The 10682-nt window shown below is 58.6% G+C and overlaps 1 protein-coding gene across 1 annotated transcript; it reads left to right on the forward strand.

Annotated features, from left to right (window-relative positions):
* Positions 1-3: 3 nt before the first annotated feature.
* Positions 4-10679, forward strand: FTSJ3 (FtsJ RNA 2'-O-methyltransferase 3). The gene is made up of 22 exons (XM_058820430.1): positions 4-56; positions 773-899; positions 986-1091; positions 2132-2178; positions 2309-2388; positions 2498-2597; positions 2863-3057; positions 4586-4701; positions 5188-5292; positions 5380-5480; positions 5588-5668; positions 5751-5903; positions 6130-6265; positions 6353-6552; positions 6645-6765; positions 7193-7286; positions 7557-7725; positions 7812-7888; positions 8354-8450; positions 8554-8737; positions 9578-9672; positions 9874-10679. Exons 2-22 carry the CDS (start codon positions 833-835, stop codon positions 10061-10063), a joined length of 2514 nt encoding a protein of 837 aa, XP_058676413.1. The 5' UTR covers positions 4-56; positions 773-832; the 3' UTR covers positions 10064-10679.
* Positions 10680-10682: the final 3 nt, after the last annotated feature.

A 10682-nucleotide genomic window follows, 5' to 3' on the forward strand; every position in this document is an offset into this window, starting at 1 on the left:
GGAAGGCGGTGCGGGCACGCGGCGGGACCGGGATCAGGACCGGGACCGGGATCGGGGTTTGGATCAGGGGCAGGGTCTGGATCGGGGTCGGGCAGGGGAAGGGGGTACGGGGGTGTCAGGGCCGGCGGAATGTCGAGCCCGGGTGTTCGGAGGGTTCAGGAGAGCGGCGGGGCCGGAATGCGCCGCGGGGGCAGCGGGTGCGGGTCGGCCTGAGGGGGCAATGGCGGGAGCGGTGAGAGGCGCTGGGGGCAGTGAGGGAGGAACTGGGAGCGTACTGGGAGGGCACTGGAGGGGTACTGGGAGGGCACTGAGGGAGGAACTGAAGGGACAGTGGCGGGGGGTACCGGGGGGACAGTGAGGGAGGAACTGGGGGGGTACTGGGAGGGCACTGGGGGAAGAACTGGAGGAGTACTGGGGGGGGCACTGGGAGGCAGTGAGGGAGGAACTGCAGGGGCACTGGGAGGGTACTGGGGGAGGTACTGGAGGGGCATTGGGAGGGCACTGGGAGGGCAGTGAAGGAGGAGCTCGAGGGGCACTGGGGGGTATCGTGGGGACCACTGAGAGAGAGCTGCAGAGACACAGGGGCACTGGAGGGGACACTGGGAGCGTACTGTGAGGGAGGAACTGGAGGGGCACTGAGGGATATCATGGGGACCACTGAGACAGAGCTGCAGAGACACAGGGGCCACTGGACGACACTGAGGGAACACCTAGAGAGGCCGGGGCTCCTCGGGGTCCCCAGGCCCCCCCTCAGCCCCGTGTGTCCCCCCAGGCCCGAGCCCTCGGCTGACTGCACATCCCAGCCCCCCCCAGGGGCCGCCCCGCCACCACCATGGGCAAGAAAAGCAAACTGGGCAAGAGCCGGCGGGACAAGTTCTACCACCTGGCCAAGGAGACGGGTGAGGGCCGTGCCCGGCGCTGGGGATGGGGATGGGGGGGCTGCAGCCCCGGGCACCTCCTGAACCTCCCTCCTGCTGCCCCCCAGGCTTCCGCTCCCGCTCCTCCTTCAAACTGCTGCAGCTCAATCGGAAATTCCAGTTCCTGCAGAAAGCCCGGGCCCTGCTGGACCTGTGTGCGGCCCCTGGTGGCTGGTGAGTGGGACAGGCCACAGATTTACTAAAAATATGGATGTTGATCTAGCGCTGATAGCCAACTGTGAGGGACAAAAACCGTACAACAGTTTAAAGTTAGAAAGTGTGTGTTTATTGTGGGATAGCTCCTAAATACATACCACAATTAACAGGTGTTTGCAGAGTCCTTTTATCTATACAGGTATTGAATACCCAAAATACAAATGCATATTCATAACTTTGGTATATCCCATTCCCAATATGGATATTGATCTAGTACCAATATCCAAAGACTCTCTAACAGTTTAAAGGTAGAAAGTGCATGCTTATTGTGGGATGACTCCTAAATACACACTGTGATTTACAGGTGATTACGGAGTCCTTTTATTTATATAGGTATTGAATATCCAAAACACAAATGCATATTCATAACTCTGGTAAATCCCATTCCCCACTTCCCATGGCAATTAGTTCCAAAGCCATTAAGCATGCAGAGTTTGTTCCTTGAAATGGGTCAGTGGTCCCTTTCATGGGGCGGGGTCCCAAAATGAGGAAGTAAATGAAGTCTTCCTCGTTCTGACCTTTCTGCCTTTTCAATGCAAATCTGACAAATGAACCCATTGGTAGAACTCCCATTCCCCATCTTCAATTGGTTTCAGAACAGAGAGGCTGCAATTGGCTTATGTTCCTAAAACCTATTTATCAGTTTCTGCATTCCTCGTTATAAACCTAGCTAACGAAACATTGTATTGACAAGCAATCGATTATTAGTTAACTCCTGACTTTTTACTTCATCAAGGCCTGCCCATTTATTTTAATTAACTCCAATAAAGCTGATTTCTAACTAATACCTCAGCTCCTCTAAGATCCCTAAATTCTTTTAAGTTTATGTCTCACCACCACAGTGCCACCAGCTGACTTAGCAGTGTCCCTGTGCTCTTTGCCTAACCCTGGGGGCACAGTGCCAGGCTGAGAGCTCTGCTGGGCTCCTGGGGGCACAGTGCCAGACTGAGAGCTCTGCTGGGGCCCTGCTCAGCTCTGCTCCCCTCTGTTCTTGCCAGGCTCCAGGTGGCTTCCAAGTTCATGCCAGTGTCCAGCCTGATCATCGGTGAGTTTTGGGGACAGTCCCTGGCTGTGACAGACAGAGGGGATCCTGGCAGGAGTGGGACTGGGTGGGGAAGCCCCTTGGGATGGTCTGGAGCCCCTTCTGAGGGGCTTTGCTGTGTTTCCTCACCCAGGGGTGGATCTGGTGCCCATCAAGCCCATTCCCAACGTGGTGACCCTGCAGGAGGACATCACCACTGAGAAGTGCCGCCAGGTACTGCCCAGGGTCACCTGGGGCCCTGCAGGTCCCTGTGGTGGCAGGGGGGTCACAGGGGGTGGGCTGGGGTCCTTCTGAGGGACAAACAGGTGTCCTTGTCCCACAGGCCCTGCGCAAGGAGCTGCAGACGTGGAAGGTGGATGTGGTGCTGAACGATGGAGCGCCCAACGTGGGAGCCAGCTGGGTGCACGATGCCTACTCCCAGGGTGGGCACACAGGGACAGCTCACTGTTGCTAGAGAGTTCTGGGCTGCTGTGGCTTGGGAGGGGCCTTAAAGCCCATCCAGGGCCACCCCTGCCATGGCAGGGACATCTTCCCCTGTCACAGGGTGCTCCACACCCAGTCCAACTTGGCATTGGGGATGGGGCAGCCACAGCTTCTCTGGGAAACCCACTCCAGCTTGTCTCTACCCTCCCAGAGAAGGGGAATTCCCTCCCTCCCTCCCTCACTCCCTGTTCTCTTCTGCTGCAGCCAACCTGACCCTCATGGCCCTGAAGCTGGCCTGTGAGTTCCTGTGCAAGGGTGGCTGGTTCATCACCAAGGTGTTCCGCTCCCGGGACTACCAGCCCCTCATGTGGATCTTCCAGCAGTTCTTCCAGAAGGTCCAGGCCACCAAGCCCCAGGCCTCCCGCAACGAGTCTGCTGAGATCTTTGTGGTGTGCCAGGGTGAGAAGCCAGGGGGGCCTGGAATGGGCTGGGATGGGGCTGGGAGAACCTGCTGGTGGCTCTGATCCCTCCAGCCCAGCAGGAATAGCTCTGATTCCTCCATCCTAGGAGGAATGGTTTTGATGATTTTAATTCCTTCTGGGACAGTGGAATGGCTCTGAGCCCTCTCTCCCCAGAGAAGTAGCTCTGATCCCTCCATCCCAGCAGGAGTGGTTCTGATGCCTCCATCCTAGAAGGAATGGTTTTAATGGTTTTAATTCCTCCTAGGAGGGATGGTTTTGATGGTTCTGATTCCTCCTGGGACAGTGGAATGCATCTGAGCTCTCTCTCCCCAGAGAAGTTGCTCTGATATCTCCATCCCAACAGGAATAGTTCTGATCCTTCCATTCTGGGTGGCTCTGATCCCTCCATTCCAGCAGGCATCCATTCTGATGCCTCCATCCTAGAAGGAATGGTTTTGATGGTTTTAATTCCTCCTAGGAGGGATGGTTTTGATGGTTCTGATTCCTCTTGGGATGGTGGAATGGCTCTGAGCCCTCTCTCCCCAGAGAAGTAGCTCTGATCCCTCCATTCTGGGTGGCTCTGATCCCTCCAGCCCAGCAGGAATGGTTCTGATGCCTCCATCCTAGGAGGAATGGTTTTGATGGTTCTGATTCCTCTTGGCATGGTGGAATGGCTCTGAGCCCTCTCTCCTCAGAGAAGTAGCTCTGATCCCTCCATTCTGGGTGGCTCTGATCCCTCCATACCAGCAGGAATGGTTTTGATACCTTTATCCTGGGAGGAATGGCTCTGCTGGCTGGGATTCCTCCATCCTAGGAGGAATGGTTTTGATGGTTCTGATTCCTCCTGGGACAGTGGAATGCGTCTGAGCTCTCTCTCCCCAGAGAAGTTGCTCTGATATCTCCATCCCAACAGGAATGGTTCTGATCCTTCCATTCTGGGTGGCTCTGATCCCTCCATTCCAGCAGGCATCCATTCTGATGCCTCCATCCTAGAAGGAATGGTTTTGATGGTTTTAATTCCTCCTAGGAGGAATGGTTTTGATGATTCTGATTCCTCTTGGGATGGTGGAATGGCTCTGAGCTCTCTCTCCCCAAAGAAGCAGCTCTGATCCCTCCATTCTGGATGACTCTGATCCCTCCATCCCAGCAGGAGTGGCTCTGATTCCTCCATTCTGGATGACTCTGATCCCTCCATCCCAGCAGGAGTGGCTCTGATCCCTCCAGCCCAGCAGGAGTGGCTCTGATCCCTCCAGCCCAGCAGGAATAGTTTTGATGCCTGCATCCCAGGAGGAATGGTTTTGATGGTTTTAATTTTTCCTAGGACAGTGAAATGGCTCTGAGCTCTCTCTCCCCAGAGAAGCAGCTCTGATCCCTCCATCCCAGCAGGAGTGACTCTGATCCCTCCATTCTGGATGGCTCTGATTCCTCCATCCCAGCAGGAATGGCTCTGATGCCTCCATTCTGGTTGGTTCTGATCCCTCTGTCTCAGAGAAATGTCTCTCATGGTTCTCATCTCTCCATCCCAGGTTATCAGGCTCCAGACAAAATTGACAGCAAGTTTTTTGACCCCAAATACGCCTTCAAGGACGTGGAGGTTGTCACCAAGTCTGTCAGTGAGCTGGTCAGCAAAAAGAAGCCCAAGGTATGAGCAAGGCCAGACACAGATGGGACTGGGCCTGAAGAGGGTGTGAGAATTAAAATTGTTCAGGAGAATGGAAGATTTTGGGATGAGAAGTGTTGAAAATGCCAGTTTGGGGGAGGTTTGAAGCCCTAAAGTGGAGATTGTGAGGTTCAGGCTGGGTCAGTTAAACCCTGCAGGGGTTGAGCACAGGGTTTGTGTCTCTCTGAGGTGGCTTTAGGACAGTAAATCTGTGTCAGGTGCTCTCAGCTGATTGTAGGGCTAGCACAAACCTGCCGTTGTCAGCTCTTGTGTCTGGGCTGGGGCTGGTCATTTGTTCTAGCTCAGGCTGAGACTGGAAATGATTTCTAAAGTCCTCAAGAACAACCCACAGGCACATTGGTGTGGCCACTGCAGCAAGACACGAGTTAGGTGACCCCATGCACCATTCAGGGCTGGTGCTGTCTGTCTGTCCCCTGCCCTGGCTGTCACAGCCCCTTTTCCCCCCAGGCCGAGGGCTATGCCGAGGGTGACACCACCCTGTACCACCGCTTCACCCTCATGGACTTCCTCAAGGCTGCCAACCCTGTGGACTTCCTCTCCAAGGCCAACGAGGTGAGTGCCTGCAAGGACTCCTGTCCCTGTCCCTGTGCTGTGGAGGGGAGACTGGGATTGCAATTTCAATCCTTTTTCCTGTGCCAGATCACCTTGGGGGATGGGGAGCTGGAGAATCACAGCTCCACCACGGAGGAGCTGCGCCAGTGCTGCAGGGACATCCGAGTGCTGGGCCGCAAGGAGCTCAGGTGCTGGGGGACACTGGGACAGCCACACCTCCCAGCTGGGCCTGGGGGACAGCTACACCCCCCAGCTGGCCCTGCTGCCTGTCCCTAACAGCTGCCACCCCACCCAGGGCCCTGCTGAACTGGAGGACGAAGCTGCGGCGGTTCCTGGCCAAGAAGCTGAAGGAGCAGGCCAAGGAGATGGATATCAAGTAGGACCAGGGAGCAGGGCTGTCCCCAGGCTGGGATGGGCTGTCCCCAGCACAGCTCCTCTGAGCTCCTTCCTTTTGGCAGCCTGAGCTCCGGTGAGGAGGAGGAGGGCAGGGAGGAGGACAAGAAGGAGAAGATGGAGGCCAAAGCTGCAGCTGCTGAGGAGGAGAAGGAGCAAGAGGAAGTGGAGCTGGCTTTGGCAGAGATGAAGGCCAAGGAGCTGGCAGAGCTGAAGAGGTACAAAGAGGAGCAGGGATGGGGTTGCAGCCATGGAGACAGAGGGTGGCAGTGTCAGCCTGTCCCTTTGCTGGGGGCGTTTGTGGGTTTGGAGTCCTTGGGCTCCTCTGCTCCTCCAGGCAGGTGTTCCAGGGTGTCCCAGCACTGGGCACCCCTCACAGGGTGCTGACAATGGGGTGTTTGTCTGTGATGGGGACGGTTGGCCTCGTTCCTTTGCCTCCTGCAGGAAGAAGAAGAAGATCCTGAAGGAGCAGAGGAAGCAGCGGGAACGTGTGGAGCTGAAGATGGACCTGCCTGGAGTGTCCATCGCCGATGATGGTGACACCAGCATGTTCTCCCTGAAGAGCATCCACAGGACCCCGGTGGGTGGGAGCTCCTGGGCACAGTGGGGTGAGGCAGGGCCTGCCTTGTCACCTGTGTCACTTGAGTGACTCTGAGCTGTGCTGCAGCTGCTGGATGAGCTGTCTCGGGGGGACATGGCGTCTGCTGACACTCTGCTGGAGATCAGCCCTGGGGACGATGACATTTACGTGTCAGATCACGAGGAAGAGGATGATGATGTGTCCCTGGCCAGCGACCTGGACCCCGAGGAGCTGCTGGAGATCGAGGCCCGGCAGCGGAAGCTGCAGCGGGAGCAGCGAGGGAAGAGGTGAGAGGGGAGAGACCTCCTGGGGCTGCTCTGGGACAGCTGCAGGAGCCAGCCAGGGCTGGGGACACTGATCCTGCTGCTCTGGGTCACAGGACAAAGTTTAAGCAGAAGGAGGAGGAGGAGGAAGGGCAGGAAGTGGAGAATCCCCTGCTGGTGCCTCTGGAGGAGAAGTCGGTGCTGGAGGAGCGACAGACCAGCCTGTGGTTTGGGAAGGTGAGTCCCACTTGAGGGGCAGGAGTGATGGAGCAGCCTCAGCCCCAGCAGCTTCCCTGGACTGCCCTGGGGCTGATCCCCCTCCATCCCTGGGGCTGATCCCCCTCCATCCCTGGGGCTGATCCCCCTCCATCCCTGGGGCTGATCCCCCTCCATCCCTGGGGCTGATCCCCCATCCCTGGGGCTGATCCCCCCTCCCCATCCCTGGGGTTGTGCCCCCCATCCCTGGGGCTGATCCCCCTCCCCTGCCCTGAGGCTGATCCCTCCCGTCCCTGGGGCTGATCCTCCCCCTCCCCCATCCCTGGGGCTGATCCCTCCCATCCCTGGGGCTGATCCTCCCCTGCCATGGGGCTGATCCCCCCATCCCTGGGGCTGATCCCCCTCCCCAGGCCTCTCCTGGGTCTGACTCCACTGTTCCCCATGCCAGGATGCCTTCGCTGGCATTGAGGATGATGCAGACGAGGAGCTGGAGCTGGGCCAGGCTCAGATGTTGGCTGAGAAGCAGCGTGAGGCTCAGAGAGGTGAGGGGACACAGAGGGACAGTCCCACAGCTCACTGTGGGACAGTGGGTCCAGCCTCAGTGGGGATGCTGCCCTGAGCAGGAGTGGTTTGGGTTGGAAAGGATCTCAAAGAGCCCCAAGCCTGGCCATGGGCAGGAACACTGCCACTAGACCAGAGGGTGGTCCCAGCCTGTGTCACTAATGAGCTGTCATTAGTGCTGTGCTAATGAGCAGGATCTCTAGAGGAGGATCTGCCTTGGCTCTGTCTCACGCAGTGCTTCCCATTCCCAGACAAAACAACAAAGAAAGGGCAGAAGAAGAAGAAGGAGGAGGCCCAGGAGGAGGCTCCAGCCGAGCCCAGCCCTGCAGCAGCCCCAGCTCCCAATGCCAATGAAGAAGCTAAAGAGGAGCAGAGCAGTGATGATGATGATGATGATGACAGCAGCAGTGAGGATGAGAGGTGAGGGCTGAGGGGGCCTAGGTGTCCTTCAGCTCCACAGTCCTGGAGAGCTGAGGGACCCCAGCCCTGCCCACTGCTCTCCACAGGCCACTGGCACCAGTGGGAAGGAAGCGGGGCCGTGTCGAGCCCTGCGGCTTCGAGGTGGTGCCTATTGAGAAGCCAGGTGAGTGGGGGGCCATGGGGTGTCTTGGGAGGGACAGGAGGCAGGGACAGACCCGGGGTCTCTCAGGAGGGACAGGAGATGGAGGCAGGGACAGACCTGGGGGTCCTTTAGGGAGGACAGGAGATGGGGACAGGGACAGACCTGGGGGTGTCTTGGGAGGGACAGGAGGCAGGGACAGGGACAGACCTGGGGGTCCCTTGGGATGGACAGGAGATGGAGTCAGGGACAGACCCGAGGGTCCCTGGGGATGCACAGGAGGCAGGGACAGACCTGGGGGTCCCTTGGGAAGAACAGGAGGCAGGGGCAGACCTGGGGGTCCCTCGGGAAGGACAGGAGATGGGGGCAGGGACAGACCTGGGGGTCCTTTAGGAAGGACAGGAGATGGGGGCAGGGACAGTCCATGCTCCCCAGGGCTGCTCCCTGCCTCTTGGGCTGCAGCCAGGCCAACTTTGCCATGTCCCACAGTGAAAAGAGTCCTGGATGCAGAGGGCCTGGCCCTCGGCTCTGTCATTGCCAGCTCCAAAAAGGCCCGGCGGGACCTCATCGACGACTCCTTCAACAGGTACCAGCTGGGGGCTGCAGGAGCTCTGCAGGGCTTGCTCCCTGGCAGGAACAGGTGTGGTGGGGCCCCCTGTCCTGCTCACAGGTCTCCTGGCCCCCCCCAGGTACTCGTACAACGAGGAGGAGGGGGAGCTGCCCGAGTGGTTCACGGAGGAGGAGCGGCAGCACCGGCGCCGGCAGCTGCCCGTGGACAGGCAGACGGTGGAGGCCTATCGGCAGCGCTGGAAGGAGATCAATGCCCGGCCCATCAAGAAGGTGGCAGAGGCCAAGGCCCGCAAGAAGAAGAGGGTGAGTGGGGGTGGGCTCCCAGGGGTGCCCTGGCTCCTCTCCCAGCGCCTCAGTCCTCCCTCTGACCCCCCTGTTCTTCCTCTGATGTTCCTGCCCCATCTCTGACCCCCCATCCTTTCCTGACCCCCTGTCCCATCTCTGATTCCCCATCCTTTTCTGACATCCTGTCCCATGTCTGATACCCCATCCTTTTCTAACCCCCTGTCCCGTCTCTGACCCCCCCATCCCATCTCTGATTCCCCCTCCTTTTCTGAACACCCTGTCCCTCCTCCAATGCCCCTGTCCCATTTCTGATTCCCCATCCTTTTCTGAACCCCCTGTCCCTCCTCCCCTGTCTCATCTCTGATACCCCATTGTTTCCTGACCCCCCTGTCCCTTTTTCAATGCCCCTGTGCCATCTCTGATTCTCCATCCTTTTCTGACCCTCCCTGTGCCATCTCTGATTCCCCATCCTTTTCTGATCCCCCCTTGTCCCATCTCTGACCCTGTGTCTCATCTCTGACACCCCATCCTTTTCTGATCCCCCCATCCCATCTCTGATTCCCTCCCTATCCTTTTCTGACCCGCATTGTCCCATCCTTGAACCCCTGTCCCATCTCTGATACCCCATCCTTTTCTGACCCCCCTGTCGCTCCTTCAATGCCCCTGTCTCATCTCTAATACCCCATCCTTTTCTGACCCCTTCTTGTCCCACCTTGGACCCCCCTGTTCCACCTCTGACCTCCCCCCCATTCCTCTTCCAATTCCCCTCTCTCCTGTGACCACCCCCTCTGATCCCCTGTCCCTCCTCTGACACCCCTGTCCCTCCTGTGACCCTCTGTCCCCCCGGCTGTCCCCCAGATGCTGAAGAAGCTGGAGCAGATGAAGAAGAAGGCCGAGGCTGTGGTGAGCACCGTGGACATCTCGGAGCGGGAGAAGGTGGCCCAGCTGCGCCGGTGAGTGGCCAAGCCAGGATCCAGCTCGTCCCTTTGTGGCTGGGCCGTGTCCCTGCAGCCACTGGGACAGATCTGTGTCCCCAGCCAGGCTGATCTGGGGCTGGCAGAGCCACAGGAGGGGTGGGACTTGATGTTGTCCCAACACTGGGTTTAGTTTTTGTCCCACCCAAACTCACTCTGACCTTTGTGCTTGTGCTGCAGCATCTACAAGAAGGCTGGGCTGGCCAAGGAGAAGCGCCAGGTCACCTACCTGGTGGCCAAGAAGGGCGTGGGACGTCGGGTGAGGCGTCCCCCTGGTGTCAAGGGCCAGTTCAAGGTGGTGGACAGCCGCCTCAAGAAGGACGTGAGGGCTCAGAAGCGCAAAGAGCAGAAGAAGAAGCGCCACAAGTGAGGTGGGAGTGGCTCCATCCCCAGCAAGGGACTCTGCTCGGGGCACAGGGCTGGCTCCTGTGTCCCACTGCCACCTCAGGAGCCCTGGGGACAGCCTGGGGCTTGGCCACACCTTGCTTAGTCCGTGCCTTGCTGTGACAGTGCCTCATGGCCTCCCCTGGGCACAGAGGGGTCATTTGGCCCCAGCCCCTGGTCACAGATCCAGGTGTCACCAGGCTGTCTCTGCTGGGTGACTCCCCTGGGGACATCACAGGAGCATCCCCAGCTGTCCCCAGGGAGGGTGTGGCTCTGGGGACACCCCTGGGCCAGATTTGTCACTGAGGTGGCAGAACAGTGGTGGCTCTGCCCAGAGCAGCTGCTCAGGACAGCAGAGTTTGACCCGTCTGAGGCTGCCCAGGGCTGTGTCACGTGCCTGGGTGGGGTGAGGTACCCTGCTGCACATGTCCCCTTGTGCCATGTCACTGCTGGCTGTGTTCTGTGCAGCTGTTCATGCCTCCAGAGCCCTCCCAGCTTTGTCTGACAGGGATTGACTCTCCTGACCACAGCAGCCACCCTGTCCGCTCTGTCCCCACCCCCTTTCTCCCTCAAGGAGAAGAAAGACCAAGAGTAAAGAAGTGTTT

The sequence above is a fragment of the Ammospiza caudacuta genome, chromosome 27, assembly GCF_027887145.1.
Source record: "Ammospiza caudacuta isolate bAmmCau1 chromosome 27, bAmmCau1.pri, whole genome shotgun sequence".
NCBI classification, from domain to species: Eukaryota; Metazoa; Chordata; class Aves; order Passeriformes; family Passerellidae; genus Ammospiza; species Ammospiza caudacuta.